This window comes from Orcinus orca, chromosome 9 (assembly GCF_937001465.1).
Source record: "Orcinus orca chromosome 9, mOrcOrc1.1, whole genome shotgun sequence".
Lineage (NCBI taxonomy): Eukaryota > Metazoa > Chordata > Mammalia > Artiodactyla > Delphinidae > Orcinus > Orcinus orca.
The window spans coordinates 22,509,429-22,529,610 of record NC_064567.1 but is presented as its reverse complement, the minus strand read 5'-3'; the positions used below and the strand labels follow the sequence as shown (position 1 = coordinate 22,529,610).

At 44.6% G+C, this 20,182-nt stretch overlaps 1 protein-coding gene across 16 annotated transcripts in view; it reads left to right on the top strand.

Annotated features, from left to right (window-relative positions):
• NRF1 (nuclear respiratory factor 1) overlaps positions 1–18,003 on the top strand; it is a 136,846-nt gene extending 118,843 nt beyond the window's left edge. For 8 of the 16 annotated variants that reach the window (XM_033432478.2, XM_033432470.2, XM_012533895.3 and 5 more), the window contains 2 exons: positions 13,627–13,668; positions 15,892–18,003. In XM_033432478.2, the coding sequence (XP_033288369.1) occupies positions 13,627–13,668; positions 15,892–16,055 (206 nt within the window). In that variant the 3' untranslated portion in view covers positions 16,056–18,003. Of the gene's footprint in view, positions 1–2,201; positions 2,306–13,626; positions 13,670–14,910; positions 15,617–15,891 lie in introns of those variants that run through there. The other 8 variants (XM_033432479.2, XM_033432475.2, XR_004484591.2 and 5 more) reach the window with 7 other exon arrangements.
• Positions 18,004–20,182: the final 2,179 nt, after the last annotated feature.

The window sequence follows — 20,182 nt, the reverse complement described above, 5'->3', positions numbered from 1 at the left end:
AGTTGACTAAGTAAGCAGTCTGCATTGTTCTACCTTCACCCAGTAAGGTGGGTAGAACAGAGCTTATAGCCCTGTTTTGCAGAGGCAGCTAAAGCTAGGATTTGCCCAGGGTCACTCAGCTACTAAATAGTGAAACTGGAAACCAAACCCAGATCTCCAGGACTGTTTCTACTGCCTCTGTGGGCTCCCTTTTTCCCCCTTCACTCCATCTTGCCAATCCACCCAACCAAGAAAGTAAAGAAGGTATAAAACAAATGAAAATCATCTTTACTGTTTATCTGATTAAACTATTACTTGATGTGGCTCACTGTTTTTGCAGGCTTGTTTTGAAGAATGGTCATAGCCATATTTTGCTCACTTTAGAAGTCAGTGTCATGATGAATCTTAACAGAAGCCAATAAGTAAATGGCATCAAAACCCAAGATCTAAAGGTGTGTCCCGGGAATCCTCTGACAGTCCAGTGATTAGGACTTGGTGCTTTCACTGCTGGGGCCCGGGTTCAATCCCTGCTCAGGGAACTAAGATATCCTGCAAGCCATGCCAAAAAGTTTTAAAAATAAAATAAATAAAATAAAATAAAAGTGTGTCCCATACAGTAGCCACTAGCTATATGTGGCTATTTGAATTTCAATGCAAGTTAATTAAAATTAAATAAAATTTAAAATTCAGTTATTCAGTCACACTAGCCACAGTTCAAGTGCTTAATAACCGTATGTGGCCTGAGGTACTGAATTTTTTATTTAATTTTAATTAATTCACATTTAAATTTAAATAGCCACATGTAGCTAGTGGCTACTAATAGACCACACAGATACAGAACATCTCCATCGTTGCCGAACGCTCTGTTGGACAGCGCCAATCTAAAGACTGTGGCAGGAATACTGTAGTCTTCTGGCAAGTTGTGCCCCTCTGCACAGGGGAGGGCAGCAGAAATGCGTCATGAGCCTCCCTTCCCAGTGACCTCAGCACAGAGACAGCCAGCCTTTGCTAAAAAACTGCCACGTGACTACAGTAATCCGCAGCCAGTGGACAGCTGGGCAGAGGGTTGCAAGAAGAACTGGCCTATTTTTGTGCACTGCAGAGTTCCGAGCAGGAAAACCTGAGCCAGGAGGCAGTGGCAACACCTACACCCACTTCCTCGTCGCCTTATTCATGACCTAGGCCACTTGGCCATTTCCACTTGGATGCTCCGCAAGTGCAAATTTCTCTTCTCACCTACAGCTGTCTTCAGGTCAGGTGCTCTAATGGATTTATCATGACCCCAAAAAGAATTAAATATCCAGAGCCTGGTGGCTTACAGGCTGAAAGAAGCCATTACCATTGGGTGAATTCCAGATTTCACAAGAAAACATGGCTGCTTTTGAGAAATGGGAACATGGAGATGTGTAATGGGGCTCTTGATTCTAGAGCCCAAAGGGGGTTACAGTTCTCTGCCCTATGTATGTTACTCACCCAGCCCTTTCACAGCATAGAAGCTTGTCCTCCTTTCCTACTCCCTTCATTGTGACCTCCTGAAGTCCAAAAGGCCTTCCAGAATAGCTCTCATTGTGGGGAATTCCCTGGCGGCCCAGTGGTTAGGACTCCACACTTACTGCCGAGGGCCCAGGTTCAATCCCTGGTCGGGGAACTAAAGTCCCACAAGCCGCGTGGTGCGGCCAAAAAAAAAAAAATGTGTCGTGATGTTTAGATTCATCTTTCTCCTTGCAGAGTCTGGAAGTCCAGAGGGGATGTGTCGTCTCCACTACACCAGGGTGGCCTCAGGCATTTATCATTTTATACCAGGAATTGCTAATCTAGGCCCTGCAGAGAAAAAGAGGGCCTTTACAATGGAATGACCACTATACTTTGGTCTCTATTCTTAGTACTCATCTGAGCCATGGCCATGTCTTTCAGATGCTTTTAGATACTTCACATGTTGAAAGCTGAATGTCTTCAGAGTTGGCTCCTCGGGGCCCCAGAGGGAATTAGCACACATGTGAAGCCAGGTTGGTCTGACTGTATCAGGTATTCTCAGCTTGGGGAAACTTGACAAGCCAGGGATATTCTGGGCAGAGGACTCAGGTCAGGGCTTCAGAGCAGAGATTCCCAAGAAGGTGCCTGCCATCAGGCAGATGGATACCACTGACCATGGTATCCTCTCCATCCCCTGTGTCCTCAAGGCCAAGTTACATGTTTCGTTATCTCATTCTCCTTCCCTTTAGGTCCCCAGATCTTTCTGAGTCTTTGTATTCGAAAGACAGATTCTGGTCTTAGATGATTCCAGCTCCTTGTAACCAAGACAGAATCTTGGTGCCTGTCATTGCAGGTAATATTCTGTAAAGGGATTTTTTTTTTTTTTTTTTTTTTTGCATACCAAATCCAGAGCCATAATTGGGCAAGTTTAACTGGAGTCATTTCTATTCAATATGTGGATGAAAAAACGGTTTTAATTGAGCATGTAAAAAGGGGATTAATCACTGTTCACACAAGAACAGAATATCATAACAGGAAAAATTCTTACAGAATAAAGTTTTTAAGGTTCTTGGGTAAAGGGAACTTTCCTCTTTTTACTTATGCTTCCATTAGGATTTTGAAGGAATGTCAGCACACTGTTATTAACTCTAATAGCTTGCACAGCTCAGCCAGTATGGTTTGGGGCCCTCTGGCTCTCAGATTACCTGTATAAATACAGGGATTCACTTCCCAGCTCTACCGTTTGCTTCATAAAGAGCAAATGTGCAGAACCCCGCAGCAGCAGCCTAGCAGGGCAGTAAACTGAACAGGATGAACGTGCTTCCTTTTTGTGTGATGCTCTTTCCCCATCCTCCTGCCAAGAGCAGGCTATCAAATGAAAGGGAGGTTGTGGTCGGAGTCAGTAAAGTGAATGTCTAAGTGGCACCTGCTTCATTCAGCAGATCTGCTTTCCCGGCGCCTCCCACTGCGTATCTGCTCCTGACAAAGCCTCTTTTCTCCTCCTCTTGGTCAGACTGAGAGCAAAGGCCCAGCAAGGAGACATATTGGTTTTACTTTGTCAGCACAATTGCCTGTGACATTATAATTATACCAAATCTTCATTATTAGAAAGGCCCCAATTTAGAGATTTTCAGAGCCTAAATGAGATTTTCAAAAGTAGAATTGGTAAAAACATCTTTTCCGTTGTAAAGCTAGCAAATGGATCTGAGAATCATTGAAGGGGTCTAAATATGGAAACTGAGACACTGCTCTGAGCGAGACTACAAAGACACTGCTATCAGATTGGCTCACTAAAGAGGCGTCCAGCAATTCTCTGACTCTTCCCAGCCCAGCCTCTCCCTACTACTTGTAGCGCTATAATGTATAGCTATACTATAGTACTCTCAAATGCTGATAAATTTTCTCACCCACAAGCCTAGGAGGTAGGGTATGTTAAAATAAGTTGATGGGGTAGGGCAGCAAAGGAAAAAACCTGTGATATAAATAAGAGGAATGCCAGGGAAATATATTTTAGGCAAGTGCAGAGCATCCAATTTCAGATTGAGTTTCCATCTAAACAAAGGCAACACTTATGTTCTACAGTGTGTGTGTAACTGAAGCATGCTTATGGTGTGGAGTTGGCTCACTGGAAGCTCTGGGAAGGTTTTAGAGCTGTGCCCTGGCTCTCTAAACTGAAATTAACTAAAATCAAATAAAATTAAAAACTCAGTTCCTCAGTTACACTAGCCACGTTTCAAGTACTCTATAGCCACCTTACTGTCAGTGCACAAATACAGTGTGCCCATCTTCACAGTGAGTTCTTGTGTACAGGACTGTTTCAGAGATTGGTCTGTACCTCCTGAAATGTCTTGACTGCTTAAGTGAGCCTTGGACTTTGAATTTCAGGCTTGCTGGAAGGGGGGGAAAAGGAAGTTGCCTGAATGTTTTTGGAACAACTTCCAGCCATGTTACTTGACTATAAGTTTTGTCTTTTCACCTTAAAATTATTTTTCCTCCAAGAATCTCATGTCCTTTCCCCACCCCCTGCTCACTCCTCATAAAACAATAATAATGATGATAATAATGAATTGTAACCATGAGAAAGGACTTTAATTTTAGGAATGCCCACTTACAGCTGACTTGCTTCCTGGCCTTCCCTTCCTTAAGCTTTCACATCCCTCCCTACTATTTGACTTGAGAGTTCTTTTCTCATTAAACAGAGCTTCTCATGGACAAGAGGGCGTGTGAACACTCAGGGGCCAAGAGCGTGTATATGGATTGTTCATTTTGTGCACGACATGGGGCGTGAACAACACTCCCGGGAGTGGAGCACTGAGCTGGTGGCATCTTCCATTTTCAGCTCCTCTGGGGAGCAAGGGCAGGACCTTTAAGCTTGTTTCTTCCATTTGTCTGCCTCTAGTAGCTACTACATGGTTGATTTGACTCCTGGGAGAAAACCTGTATGAAATAATAGTACCTCTTTTCTCAGGAACTTAAATCATATAAATATAATGTTGCTTATCCTCAGAGCAGCCCTATGAGACAGAAATGGCCTGTCACTTTTATAAATGTAAACATAGTCAATTCTTAGTTGCCACACACAGATTATCTGGTATGCAGATGACCCATGACACATTTTAAATCCTTGGACAGTTTCTCTAAGGAAGCTAGGGTAAGCCTGGCCCATCTCCTTCACCCCCAGCCAGCTGCTGTGTTCTTAAGGAATACAAATTAGTTTTCATATTAGCTTAAAGAAGACATAATTAGAAAGTAAGTCTGATACTCCAATAAAGATATTTAAAAAAAGAAAGAAAGAAAGTCAGTCTGCTACAAGAAAAGCACATCATAAGTTCCAGTGTAACGGCGTGGTGCGGAGGAAATGACCTCTCCTGCCTTTGGCTCAGCTAAGAGCCGACTGTAAGATCTGCTTTTAGACACATGTGCATCATCGGCGCTCATTGTGCTGGCATGTTTGCCGAAGGATTTGTAAACCTCCACAGGTGGATGTCAGAGACACCTTTGTGGCCCAGGCACCAGGGTGTGGGTGGAGGCAGTCTTCCTGCCGCTGCCTCTCCACACCACTTTCTGGGGGCCCTTCCTGCTCAGTGCTTTTTAAAAGTTCTGTATTCCTGTCAAGCCTCTGTATGGCATATGGCCCATTGCGAGTGGATGCTGACAGAACGCCACAGGGGGTTCATCTCTGCAGAAGGAAGGAAGCGGCTAGAGGGTGGAGTAACTAGGAGGCTATACCCTTCCAGGTGCTGCATCCTGCCTGGGTGGTGGGATTCCTCTGTTCTACACTCTTCATCACCCGATCACCTAATGGTTTTAGTAACCATTGATGACTTTGTGTAGATCCATTATTTCACCAAGAGTTTCAAAATAGTGATTTCTCTAGTGTTATTATTCCTTCTGCCTTTATTAGCTGGAATTCTTTTATAAAGAACTTGTTCCCATTAACAATTTGGTTATGCTAAATACAGTCCAGGTAGGAAAGGCAGGATAAATAATCGATTAAAATGAAGTTTATAAGATAGATTTCTTTCTTTGTGACCGTCAAACCCCATAACTGTTTATTTCCACTTTCCAGTATGCTGTCTTCAGGTGTCTTACTGCCTAAAGCAAATTTAATTCTGCCCTTTGCATGCTCTTAGAAAGTTCTAGTGATGTTTGTTTGCTTGCTTTCTAAATGGTGCTCTACAGACTGGGCTAAGTGAGGGCTTGAAGAATCAGGAGAGCATCTTTGGAAGCCTTTTGCCTCCATCTTTCCCTGTTCAGATAGAGGAGGCAAGGACCAGATGCTGGGCACATGGGGCTGGGGATGGGGGTCCTTACCCTCGTCTCTCTCCTTTTGCGCCTATTTGAAATTTTCCATAATAAAAAAATTGAAAATAATAACAGAAAAATAAATAACACTCCATTCTTAACTCTGGATGACTCCTGATTGGCCCTCGTATTCATTTCTACATGTGACTATTGCAAACTCTTAAACAGCTTGGTAGCTTTCTCCTGAGGTTTCTGTCATGTGGGCTCTATTTCCTGTTTAAAGATATCAGCTCTTCACATATTGCTCACACCCTGTCCACAACATAGACTTTGGAGACTTTGGGTGTTCTCCCTACCTCCCTTGCCAGTGATCTCTGGAAATTTACTGTATAGCTCCTGCCCTTTTCTGTACATCTCTAATCAGATGTCCTCCCTAGCATATACATGTCCCACAGGCTTTAGCTGAACACTTTCCTCTCCTGCCATTTTCAGTTTAAAGCCCTCTTGGTCAGACAACAGGCCTTGGAGTCGGCTTGTTCAATCTCACATTGGGAGTTCAGTCTCCAGGATATAAACCATGGTGATTCTGAACTCTGAAGCACTAAACCCTGATTTCGTTAATGTTCTTGGGCACTTCAGTAATTTCAAGAGGGAATTGTGAAATTATATCTCCAAAATATGTTTTGAAATACATTCACTAATAAAGTAAAAATGAATTCACTTTTAACGTTTGGCTTATGGGATACAGGCAAGAGGATTTTCTTGGTGGTCTGCAAAATCAAGGCTAAGGACACAGTGACACTGTCCTACCCAGAGAGAGGGGAGAAAACTTTGGATGCTGAGAAGTGCCTATTACACCAGGGTACCTGTGAGGCTGCTATTGGCTTCATGAGAATATTCAGTACTTGCCAGATGTAATACATATTTTAATCCATAAATCCCTCAAATGCCCTCAAAAGCCACGGACTTAAAGAACACGGAAAAGGAAGATTAAATGTCCCAGAAGCAGCTAATATAACAGAAACAGAACCACTGGGAGAGAAATGCTTTTTCTGTTTCCCCCTTGTCTTACTATTATGAGGGTTACCTGGAGCTCCTTTTCATTTGATATCGACATTCTTTTCATGACCTTCCTTTTCTCGCCCTCGTCTGTCCTCTTTCCATCTGGTCCATGTTTGTTATTCTCAGCCTCTTTATCTGCCTGCCACCTGCCTACTGCACTAGCTTCTTTACCTGATTTCCCTTCATATTCTCCCATTTCTATACCAGAACACAACATGCCTATTTTTCTTCATATAATAGTGGCTTTCCTGAGATGTCAGGCACTGATGTAAACTTCTTTCCAGACCTGAAGATAAGATTTTTTAAAGGACTTCCCTCCTGCCTGTCATCCCTAAAAACACTTATAGATACCCTCGATGGCTCTTTAAAAACTGCAGAAGTGACTTAGGTGATACAATACATGGTTTCATTTCTTATTTATTCTGATCCCTTCCAGTCACAGTCTTCTGGTTCCCCATTTAAGCCAGCATTTTCCTAATATTGATACATACAGTTCGCTTTCATGTCCATAAGCCACAGAAGGCATTACATTGTGAATTTTTCCTTTGGGCTTTAAGAATTATTGCGTTTCCACCAACTGTTGTGTTTATTTGATAATTTATTTGTTTAGCTGTTTTTCTCTCACAACTATCAATATTTTTCTTCCAGCTAAAGATATTTCCATGACCAACTTGGAAGGCCTTTGGGCTGAAAGATTCAGTTACAGCAAACAACAATTCCCAAAGGTTTCCCAGATTGTGAGGGCAAATGAAAGGCCCATTCTTCCTCAGGCCGTCTGTCCTGCTCTATCTTGTCATGGAGTGGGGTGGGGGGAGGGCAGTCTGTGGTTCTGGGTGACCCTGACTAGGCCTGCAGCTCTGTGCTCTACTGGGCTCTAGCCTGTGTTACTAGTTTTTGGGTTTAGAAGTTTATCAGCATGATGATATCATATCATACTGTCCCTGATCATATATTTAACATTCTTAATACTGATTAATGGTTTAGCCTAGGTTTTTTATTTACTGATGCACTGAATCAGCAGCTATTTCATATATGTCATGGTGCAGTTCCAGTGCCTGTTCTGACCATAGCTGCATTCAGAAAGGAAGCTGCCTGCCAGCCCATCTGCCCTGATTTCATGGTTTTTATCTCTAATCTTTACATCTTTGAAGGCCTTTGGCGAATGATGTGCTTCCTGGCAGGAGCAAATTGCTGCTGAAAGGAGATCTGTGCTGTCTCTGCTTTCCTTTCTGCTTCCTGAGAGCTTTAGTCTACCATCTGTGACCCTAGCCAGACTTCATCAAACCTCTTATTCAAAGTCATCTTTGAAAGCAGCTGACATTTATTGTACACCTACTGTGTGCCAGGCACTGTGCCAGACTTTATCTATGTCAGCACATCTAATTCTCAACAACGCTGTGAAATTAGTAATGACCATTTTATGTATGAGGAAAGTGAGGCTCACAAGCCAGTAAGTGAAGGAGCCAGGATTCACACGTAGGTTTTTCTGCCTGGGAAGCCTTTAATGGAAATAAAACCTTCTATTTTACCCTCACATAAAATGCACCTGAACTACCATACGGCATTTGGCTGTGCTACCTTAATAATGTTGTGGAGAAAATCCTACTCATTCTGGAGCAGAGTAAAAGGCTCTAAGCCTCTTCAGGCTGCAGAGGCCAAGGCTAATGGGAATGTAATCAAGTTTCTGAAAATCATGAAGAACATGATCAATTGTCATATTCAATTATTAACATCTACTATGTTCAGGTTGCTCAGTATTCAAAGACATAGTCCTGCCAACAATCTAAGTAAGCAGATTTGTATAGGGAAAACCGAATTATTTGGAAACAGGTTAGCAAAGATCTGGTGCCGAATGAATGGTGAGGCAGTCAAATCCCCTGAAGGAGAGAACCTGGTGGGCTGTTGTGTCTAGGGGAACCCCTGAAAGACAGGGAAATTGTTGAACAGGACCTAGGTTGGCAGGGATAATTCTAGGCCAGAGGAATCTGCCTGAGTAAATACATCTGATGGTTAGGGTATACTGAGAGGACAGATATGGTTGTGATGAAGGGGTAATATAGAGTATTTATGGGAAAGGCTGGTGTAATCCCTCATCTATTAGCTATTTGGACTTTATTTTTCCTTTAGTAGAGAGCCGCCAAAAAGGCAGGGAGAGGTGGTGGGGTGGCCACTGCCAAACAATATTTCAAGAAGATTTAGCTAACTGTGCTGTATAGATTTATTCATCAAATCTCAGAATACTAAAAGAAGTTAGTCTTGGGAAAAATGAATTAATTCCCCTAAGTAACTTCCAATTATACGCATACGTTTGTGTGTGCGTGTGTATGTGTACACGCGCGCGTGTGTGAGAGAGATCCATTACATGGTAGGTAAGTGACGAAACTCATTACCTCACGAGGGGTCAGGAATAGAGTAGATCAGCTCATGAATGATAAATCCAGAGTGTGCAAGGCTGTGACACTAACCTTTAATTTACTCTCATTGGTGCCCATGGTCTACCACAAAGCCTCCCCTGGTGACACCATCAGAGACAGACCACTACAGAACCTCATGACCTCCTGTTGTGCAGAAAACAAGGCCAAGCAAATGTCTGAATTTTCAGAATGTGCCTCCATGTCCATCACCTCGTGTGGAAGTTTTAGAAGATCCCTCTGGCTTCTGTGGAGGGGAGAACAGGGTGCAGTGGGGCCAGGGCCGAAGCTAAAATGTAGTCCAGGCAAGAGAGGATAGGAGTTTGTCCAGGATGGTGGCAGTCAGCGTGGTTGAATCCTGGGTTTATATTTGAAAGGAGGGTTGACAGGATTTGCTGATGAATTGCACGAGAAGTCAAAGATGGCTTGACTTCCAAGTTTCTGGCCTGAGCAACTGGAAGGATGTAATCGCCACTTGTTGAGGTGGGAGAAGAGTGGGAGGAGTGTGTTTGACCATTTGGGTTCAAGAATGATACCCAGCTGGTAGAAAAACAGAGCAGGGTCAGGTCTCATTTTCTTTTACAGGGGAATGTGGTGCTGGAGTCAGCAGTTCCTCCAGGGTTTGGGGCTGACTGCTATTTGACAAGGAAATCCTTGTGCTGGGACGTGAAGTTCCTGAGTCTCTTTTGGCCTCTTTTTCCATTTTGGCCAATTCTGTAAACCTTACCAAGAAGCCTGAGAGGCGAGGCAGCAGTGAGCCCAAAGTGGGTAGTCCTCTCCCTTCTGGGTCCCTGCTGGACATAGTGTTCGATGGTAAGGGCTTACTAGTGCGTGCAAAGGCTCCCAGATGCTTCACTTTACCACAAACTCGGTCATCTTGAGGGGGAAAAAAGTCACTCAGTCTCTCTCAGTCCGTGTTTTGTTTTGTTTAAGTAAACTTTTTATCTGTTTACTTTTGAACTTAAAGAAAAGGGGGGTTAGATTTTCTAAACTGAAGAACTCTAAGGTTTCTTATAGCTTTGAAAGATGGGGGTATTAGAGATTGGGGTACTAAAATCTTCAGGATTTTGTTAAGTACGTGCCTTTATAAGTCCGTAGTTCTGCCAAAGGAACTTGCCTATCATTTGCAAAAGCGAAGAATACCTGCCCTGCCTACTGCTACAGAGTCTTAGCAGAAATCTAGTGATATGCAGTGGGTGTGAGAGGGCTTTGAAAAGTGCTGCACAAATGCCAGGAGAGTCTTATTACTAGGATTGTGCTAGTCTTATTACTAGGAAGTTCTCTTGAAGGGGAACTTCAAGTCCTTAAAGTAGAATGGGAGGGGCTTCCTGTTGCCTAATCAATCAAAATGACCCCGAATACAAGCTTAGATTAACATACGCCTTCTAGATTAGGGCTAATCAGGGGCAGGCTGAGCAGATGCAGGGACAATCCTGGCCTGATTACTGAACCTCAGCATTTAATCATCTCTCTTCCAAGGGCAGCCGCCGATTTAGTGCACGCTGGGTTTCCAAGCCTCTAGCCCCCTCCCCCTTTCCACAGACATAAAGGCTGCTAGGTCAGAGACACTGAGTCGATTTAATCTAATCCCATGTCAGAATGGCTGTGTGTGTGAGAGAGAGATTCTAAAATCCCCACAATGGGATGGTAATGCACTTATTTAAGGTAGAGGTAGACTGAAACTGCATGTAGAAAATAACGGACTTGGGATTTCAAGGCATTAGAGGTTACGAAATGACCCTGTATATGGAATTTCTACCTCCGAGAAGCTTTTTAGATATGTAGTCACTGTCACCAGTCACTCACTCTCGAGACAGCTTTGTATGGGAGTCATTTTATCACCCAGTTGTAGAGGTCAAATTTACTCCTTCCCTGATGTGAGGTGAAGGACAGAAGGTGAAATCTTTAAAAATGGTTTTATTTGGATGAGCTCTGAGTGTAGTTGTTTTTGTATTGCTTTCTCTGGACTGAGAGCTCCCATTCTGAAACAGCCTGATCACCTGAAGACTCACCCACTTCAGTCATTTAGTCCCTAGGCGAGGACACCTGTGAAACCTCAGAAGGCAGGTTTCATTCATGAGTGTAGAAAACATTTACTGAGCACCTGCTGATCGCTAGGGACTCAGGTATGGAGACTCCATCTCTCCCTTAAGGAATTTACAGTCTCCTTGGAGATAAGACATGCAAACAGTGATAAAGAATATGACCATTGCCTCCATGGATGCCAGTGCAAAGTGCTGTGGGCCCTTGGGGAAAGAGGAGCTAAGACAGAGGAGGAGAGATTGGAGCTGACTATTGAAGGAAGAATAGAAGCCCATTCGAGGAACAAGCCAGGGACAGTCATTCCAGGCAGAAGTCACAGTGTGTGCACACCATGGAGGTGTGTGTGGAGAGAACCTCAATCAAATAGTTCACCTGCCTGGAATGTACAGTGGGTGAGGATTCATGGATCACCAGGCTGAACTGAGCAACAGGGGCTGATGTGAAGGGTTGAAATACCTGCAAAGGGATCTGGACTTTACATCCCACACAGGCCATTGGAAACCACTGAAGAATTGTAAAAGAGTTCAACAAGATCAGTTTGTGTTCAAAAGATCATTCTGGTTATAGCAGTGTTGTAGTTTTGCATTTGAACCTTTCTCCATTTTATTTTGGGGAAAATCTTCCACGATACTAAAAAGTGTTTTAACAACAGTGTTGGGCATGGACCCGCACCCTAGGTAACCCAAACACATCGTAAGCCAGGGTGGAAGAGATTTAAGTCTCACAGTTCTTCAAGGTTCTCTCCACCCCATCACTAACCCAGGACGGTCGCTCATAGTCAGGAAGAAGCTCCCCACCCATAGTATTCACTGTATTTGTAAAGTATGTAACTTGTTCCCCAAGCTTGGAGCTTTTGGAACTGAATCAAGCCCATAAGCAACAACAGTGAAATGAGACTGATCTTTGCTTCTGGTTTTGGTTGCTGTTTACTAACATGTGGGTTCTTTGGAGGTGTCCTGGTTTTGCCACAGGGCATTTTGGGTTATTTCACTAACTTTTTCTGTTGTGACCAGAAGAGAGGATGAAAGTGAAGATGATCAAGATACACTGGGGTGATGGAAGGGGGTCATTTGGTCTTCAGATACACTCAGGCCCATGCCTGGAGTCTAGACACTGGGGAGTAGAGCCCAGCTGCATGTTGGTCGAGGCCAACAATAGAGTCCCTTGGCCTGCTGCCCTTGAGGCCGTGTTGATGCCAGTGTTTGGCACACCTTGTACCTCATACTGTGGGGAATAGAACATGAACCAGAGCCAAGCCTGGCCTTGAAGGAGCCTTCAGTCTAGTGGGAAGGCCTATCTACATACATTAACTGGGCCAAGCCAGATTATACCCCACTGTCGAGTGGTTATTGAGAACCCCAAGGAGGCTGCTATCAGTATTGACTAGGGCTGGGATAGGCTTCCAAGAGGGGTTTTAAAGGGGAAGGAGTGGGCAGTAAGGGAATTCTAGTTAGTGTACAACTTGAGCAAAGGCCCAGAGAAAGGAATGTGACCAATATGTTGGGGAACTGAGAATAGTCCAGGGTGATACCCAGAGCACAGGGAGTAAGGGAAATGAGACTGGACAAATCACAAGAGGTTCTGAATACCATACCCAACATTTGAACTTTATTATAGGCTTTGTGAACCTTTTTAACATCAGGGGATTTGAAAATTTGAGGTTGGGGAATGACGAGTTATAGAAACATAACAGGTGGCAGGAAGGGGGGTGAACGGAAAGAGGAATTGATTAGAGACATGTAAGAGCCATTTGCAAAGGGCTAGATGAAAGAAATTGAACCCGACAGCCTTCTGAAGCCAGTGCGTGCCGTGGCCCCTCAGCCTGCTTGAGCTGGCCTCCTCCTTCCTCCTTTTAGGTCCCAGCGTCTCAAGTGTGAGGATGGTGGGCCATGCCTTGCATTTCCATTAACACACACCAGGGTGAGCCTGGATTTCCAAAAATGTCGACAAAGCAGAACCTCAAGCCCCATTTCAGGTTGCATCATAGAATACTTATTTCTAAACTGGCAACACTTACCCCTAAAAAACAATTAGATACAATTTGACATTGTAAAATAACATTTTATTTTATGTTTGATTTTTTTTTGCATTAGGAAATATTCTGTTAAAATTTTTTAATTTTTATTTTCATCAAAGTGATATATAGTTTTAAATGACAAAAAGGACTAAAAGCCTTTAAAAAAAAATATTTGTACCCCAAGGGCAACACTTCATGCTCTTTTTTCTGGTATGTATCTTTATTGCTCTAAACAATAGTCTTGAGTTGAGACGTTATTTGTTATCAATTTTTGATAACTCAGTTTCTATGTTTATAATGTTAGAAACATAAAATTTTATAAACGTAAAAATTGTTCACTGCCAAGACGAGTGGGTATGGTTAATCCTTGCTTTTTTTTTTCTTCTACTTTTTAAGGAGTAATCACCGGTTCTACCCAATTCTGGAAGACCCCTCGAGGTACTTTATCCCACGAGCTCATGCCACTTCCCCCCTGTCCTCTCAGACGTGCTGCACAGCCCCCTTCCTGGGCCCTCCTGCTGCCCCCACGCTCCCTACAGTGGATTCTCTGTCTCCTAGACCCCACGGCCACTTATTTCTTAAGTTTTCTCTCTCGTTTCTGTAGGGTACATCCTTCAGAGCTTCGAAAGAAAGTGTGCGTGGCGGGCCAATTTTTAGAGCCCGTACAAGTCTGCAGATGTGTTTATTCTGCCCCCACGCTTAACTGACCTGGGTGTCACTTCATATATGGTCTGGAGAGAGAATTCTAGGCTGAAAGCATTTTCTCTCAGACATTTGAAAACATTGCTCCATCATCTTCTAGCCTCCAGGCTTGCTTTTGAGAAGTCCCACAATATTATGATTTCCAGTTCTTTGTATATGACGTTTTTTTTTTTTCCTTAAATCTTTTGGGAGCTTTGCTTTATCCCTGGTGTTGTGAAATTTTGCAAAGCTGTGTCTTAGCGTCTGGATCTTTTTTCATCTGTCCTGCTGGGCACCTAGTGGGCCTTTTCAATCTGAAACTCACATTTTTCAGTTCTTGAAATTTACTTACAACATGTCTGATGATTTCCTACCTTCTGTTTTTTCTGGTCTCGGAATTCTCTTTTATCAGAGCTTGGACCTCTTAAGGTCTCCTGCTTTCCACCTTTTAACCTTTCCTGCTCTCTAGATTTCCTTGACTTAACCTTCTGATCTTTCTGTGGCATGGATTTCATCTATTTGATTTTTAAAGAAGTTTTCTCTCATTCCTTTTTAATAAAGCTGTCCACTTTTATGATACAAGCCTTTTCTCTCTGAAGATATTAGAGTTTGGGGGCATTCGTTTTTGTTTTTTTCTGCTCCCCACATCGTCTCTGTTCCCTCTGTGTTCCCTAAGAGTGAAACACTGAAACACTGATAGTTGGGGTATGCAGGGCAGAGCTGGGTGGCCTGTAGGCCTTGGGGTGGTAAATATTAGGGCCGCAAGCCAGGTTTTTCATTGTCTCCGCACCCCCCTCCCCTCACCTCCCCACCCACCAGATGTCACCGTAGGTCTTCCCTGCAGCCTCCCCGGGTCAGTTTCTCAATACAGTGGGTGAACTTCAGATGTCCTGTCAACAAAGGTCTGGGTGTTGGGGTTGGTGGGACCCGCTGGTCCAGTCAGTTGAATACAAGCTGTCAGCTAACGCCTGTTTTTGGCTTCTTCCTCTCGTTCTGCAGTGGCTGAGCCTCCATGTCCTGAGCTCTCTGGGACACAGGAGTTGCAGCTTCCCCTTCTCTGATAAGTCAGAACCCCTTTACGTTTGCTTTGCATCTTCCAGAAATATGTTGACATCCCTCATTTATATCTTTTTTTCCTCCTTCACTATAATTTTTATTTTAGAAGGAAGAGGAATTTTATATGTGCATTTATTCTGTCTTATTTAATTGGAAATCTTTTTTTTAATGTTATATAAAATTATCAACTTTCCTTTCTTAGGGAGGACTGCCCTTTTCTGAAATTATTTGCTTCCTCCTTTCTTTCTGTTAAACCCTCCTTTCTAAAATAATAGTGATATTAGGAGGTAGTTGGAGGTCTTTTTTTTTTTTAAAGTTGACCCCAGAACGTATTTAAAAATTTTACTGGTCTATGAAATCTAATATCAGAAAACTAATTACCTAGGCTTTTTTTTTTTTCTCTCTTTTAAATAAGCTGACTCTGAGGAGAGGGATAATGGCCAGAAGACAGGAAAGGATTGAGGGAGAAGTTTTTTCAAGCTGAGAGAAACGAGCATAGGCAGCCAGAGGGTTGAAGAAGTCAGTGTAGCAGAATATCAGAGAAAATTAATGGTGGCCTTTCCTGGAGAAGAAGGCAGTCAGAAGAGATGGACTTGTTGAGAGGAGAATTCACACCTGATGGGCCTGTGTATGCTTCCTAAAGTTGAAGGTAGGCCGGCAGGCAGGGTCATCTCTTGGCAAGTTGGGGAGGCCCTGTTCTGAGTCATGTTTCTACAATTTCTCCAAATTTTCTTTCCTGATAGTCTGTTTTAAAGAATTAAAATGGGGTGAGAAAAGGGTTGTATTCGTGCCTGGACAGTGGGTGTGCAATTACCTGAGGCTGCAGACAGTGATACTCTGAGGGCTGGAGCTCATTGCCCTGTCCAGCCAGCATCTGGGAAGCTGCACCCAATCCCCACCAACCGTCTCCCCTTGTCTCCCCAGGACTGGTCCAGATCCCTGTGAGCATGTACCAGACTGTGGTAACCAGCCTCGCCCAGGGCAATGGGCCAGTGCAGGTGGCCATGGCCCCTGTGACCACCAGGATATCGGACAGCGCAGTCACCATGGACGGCCAGGCTGTGGAGGTGGTGACGTTGGAACAGTGACATGCAGCCATATCATGGCATCGTTTTCTAGTCTACTTCAAAATTTTTTACACGTTTGCAGAGGTGCAATCAAATGAAATTAAGTCTCTCGACTTTGGAAGAAAAGTTTTGTTAACCTTTTTTTTAAAAAGGAAGAAAGGCAGCGGATTTTGGAATTGCATTTTTTTAAAGCACCACTCTTGATTTTCTGGGATTGGTGGAACAAGATACTGCGTTGTCAATTTCACTGTCCCCAAAAAGCCAAATTGTGGCAAGGACTTCTTTCTGCGAAAACGTGTGTATAGTTCCGTGTTTGTATGTGTGAGTGTGAATATATGTATATGTGTACATATGGATATACGCATTTACATATATATATAAAGTATATATATGTGTGTGTGTATGTATATGTGTGTATGTATACGTGTGTGTGTATGTATATGTATATGTATATATATATAAATATATATATATATATATATATATATATATATATATAATGTATGTATGAAACCCGCATGGAATTATCTGTATGAGATCAAGGTGAGCTGTGGAAAAAATAATTCACCCAGTTTAGTGGGTGTTGGGTACGTGGCCAGACACAGCCACCGGTTTTTGTTCATACCAGGGTCATGCGTTGAGCTACTGACAAACTCAGGCAGAGGTGACCATGCCCTTCACCAAAGCTGCCTCCCAGTGGCCACCCAGAACTCTCCCTGCTGGACTTGCCTGAGGAAGGATGTTCCAGAATGGGGTGAGGTCCAGAAATTGTGCTTGCAGGGTCCAGGGCCTCGTGGTCTGGCAGCTGGGATGCTCCTCGGGCTGGCCCAGGTGCTGACCTTGCCACGGGCAAGTGAACGTCCTTAAAACTCCCAGGCAGGGGTGAGAGGGTTTTCCTCAGCCTCCCATCTCCTCCCCTCCTGAGGAAACCTTCTTGATCTCATGACTATTAACATGTCACTTTGGTTTTAAGGTCAGTCCTGAATTGGTCGTGTATATGAATTGAAGGTAACAGAAGTATTAAGGGTTTGAGGAGTGCGTGCATGTTAAGTGTGCTTGTGAGTGTGTGCGTGGTGGGGAGAGAATGGGGGGGGTGGGAGGGGTTGGAAGGGGAAAGGAAGGAGGGAGAGAAAAATCTTCAAAGACCAGGTTACACCAATGGGAGCAATTTTTTCCTTTCCTGTAACTTTCTGTAGCTTAACAGAGGAGACTGAAACTGACGGGGGCACCTGGCTCGTGGAAGGTTGGCCGTCACGCTGGGGGAAGTTAGAGAGAGAGGGCTGAGGGTGCTTCCTGCACTCCTGGATCAGGCCCTGTTTCAGAAGGAACCCTGCAGTTTTCCCAGGTGCATCCTGCTGGGCCTGGGTCCCCGCACAGCTTCCTTCTCACAGGTGTTGATTGGTCTGGGTGTTCTTGTAACTAAATTCTGTGATTTCTCAGCTGCAAGCCCCAAGTCTCCAGCGGCTAAATTCACCTGACTTTGACAGGCCAAATCTCTGCTCCTTGAGTACAGGGACAACTCTTCCTCCCTCCTCCCGGGCCCCCCATGTGTGATAGTGTATTTAATGTTTTTTTTCTTTTAATGCGACATTAAAAGATTCTTCACATCTTGCTCAGCCTTTGAGAAAAGTTTCAGATTCTTGTATTTGCTTGTTTTATATAAAACTATCCAATGTTCTTTGTATGTTTTTTTCTGTACGTAATGGGGGAGGGAGGGGAAATTTACATAAAACAGCCCTAGTTCTACAATTTGTTATTTTTTTAATTATTATTTTTTATCGTCGTTGTGAAACTGTCCAGGGGCTTTAAAGTCCGTGTTCCTTTGTGGTGAAATAACCTCCTAATAGTTTGAGAAATTGCCAAGAAGAAGAAGAAGAAAAGCAAGACCCCAGTAGCAGAGCATGGATTCTGTGTCGTTTTCCATTCTGTCTATTACTGCCTCATTCAATAAATAGTAACAAAGTGGCAACAGGAAGTGGAACTGTTCATCTCTGTAGGAACACTTAGCCTCTTAGGAATTCTCTTTCGGGGAGGCTTGTTCTGCTTTGTAAAAGGCAGAGGTGCTTTTACTCAAGCTCAGTGATCTTTGAACTGTGCTCCTTGGCGCTGTGGAGCCCTGTAAGGGGAGTGCTAGGGTGAGGCTGGGGCCTCCTGTCCGTCCCCCATCACCAGAGCAGCTCTGTTGAATCAGTTTTGTAAAATGCTGTCCTGGGGGATTAGGGGGATCTACTTTGAAAACTTCTATTCCGGAGTCCCCCTTCTAGGGGTTAACTGCATCCCACATTAAACATCAGGGTGGGTGGTGGTGCCCGTCCATCTGTGTCCTCCCCACATGAGTGCTGTTCACTACTGCAGTGGCTTGTTCTTCTTGAAGTAGGAGCCCCAAGCCATTAACTGTTTCTTTGGGCCCTCACTCCCTGGGCTCGCGCACAGCTCGCTACTTTAATGTGGCAGCTGCCCTTCTTGCGCCCGTGCCTCCTGCCACAGCCCCAGCTTCAGGCCCTTCCAAGCCCCTTGAGTCTGCCTCTCCGCGTTGTGCCCCTCGTGCCCACTGCGAGCCTCAGCCTGGAGTGATGCGCTCCTTGCCGCCTCCGCCACCCCTTTCTTTCCTTTTGTCCTTGGATGTTTGGGTCGGTTTCCTGGTGATAATGACTAGAACAGTTGCATGTGAAGGCCAGAAGTGTTTTCCTTGCTGCCTGACAGGGGCTCGATAAAGCCAGTGCCACCTTTTCCCTCTCTTCTTGAACAAATGGCACGTCATCACCTGTTGTCACCAGAGAGGGTGGACCCCAGGAAGGATTGATGGCAGCCAGATGAACCAAACATCACTGCCGTTGGCCACCCAGGGAGCAGCTGGGTTGTCTAGAGTACGTCTGTGGGGATGGCCTCTCTCCAGAGGTGTAGTACATTCTGTTTGCCTGGCAAGACCCAGATGCTGCCTTTTCAGCAAGCATGTATCGAAACTTTCTTTGGTGCGGTAGGTGGAGACCTTTGCTTTCATTATTGCCCAAACCACCAGCAGGAGCTGCGAACTCAGCTGCCTACAGGGACCAGGCAGGTGGAATCAATGCGTAAAGTGGAAGCCATTCAGTGGTGAGAGGAGGAGGAGTGATGGAGAGGACAGAGTGGAGAGCATCTGTCTAAAGGGAGCAGCCCCTCCTGAGTGCTAGCAGATCGTCTCCAAGCGGGAGGAACATGGGCCCTGAAGCCCCATCTTTTAAATTTTCCAGAGAAACTGGGCAGTCCAGGTTTGTGTATGAATCTCCTGATTTCAACAACAAATCAAAACTCCTTTACATACTCTGCAGGCAAAATAAAACCCACCTGTAGACCAGCTCTGGCCTGTAGGTCAGTTTTGTTTAACTTGGTGAATGCCTACCACTGCCAGGTGAATAAGTCATGGCAGTTGCCTGAGAAACGGGAGGAGATGAGGAGATATTCGTGTGAACAGATCGCAGCAGCCCGGTGTGATAAGGTGCCGTCTGGACAGAGTGCCATGGCAGGGTGAGTTATATTATCTCATTTTATCTCCTTAAGGGTCCTCTGCATTAAGTAGTTTATCACCCAGGCTGCAGACAAGAATCTGGTGCTCAGCGAAACCAAGATACTGGGCTAGCAATTCTTGGCTTTAAGTCCTGCATTTGAGAAGATCTGTTGACAATGCTGGTGACCACTGGAGTCTTCCAAACTCAGATAAGTGAGCCGAGGAGAACCAGAAGGGCAGGGAAGAGAAGGGACTGTTCGCTCTGTAAGAAGAGCTCAGGCTGCCAATGCGCGCTAGCCTCACTCAGACCCAAGCAAGGCTCATCTCCAGCCGCTTCTCAGGTGGAAGAGGGCCTGCTCCTGCATTCGCCTTCCTCCCTACCTGCCGCCATTCCTCTCCCCTCCTCTATCATGCCCCCAAAGCCTTAGCTATGGATGGAGTTGTACTAGGCCCGTGGTGGCTCCCTTTGGTGTCGGCACCAAAACCAATCAGGGGAAACTTCAAAGCTTATTTGGAGCAGAGGCTACGTGGGGTGAGGAAGACAAGCCCACATTTCTGCTCTCACCTCCATCTCAGTGGGCTGTGGGCTGCCCAGGTCATCAGCCCAAGCCAGCCTGTGGCCTCAGCACAGCTCATGCTCAGATGCCAGAGTCAGGGGCACCCG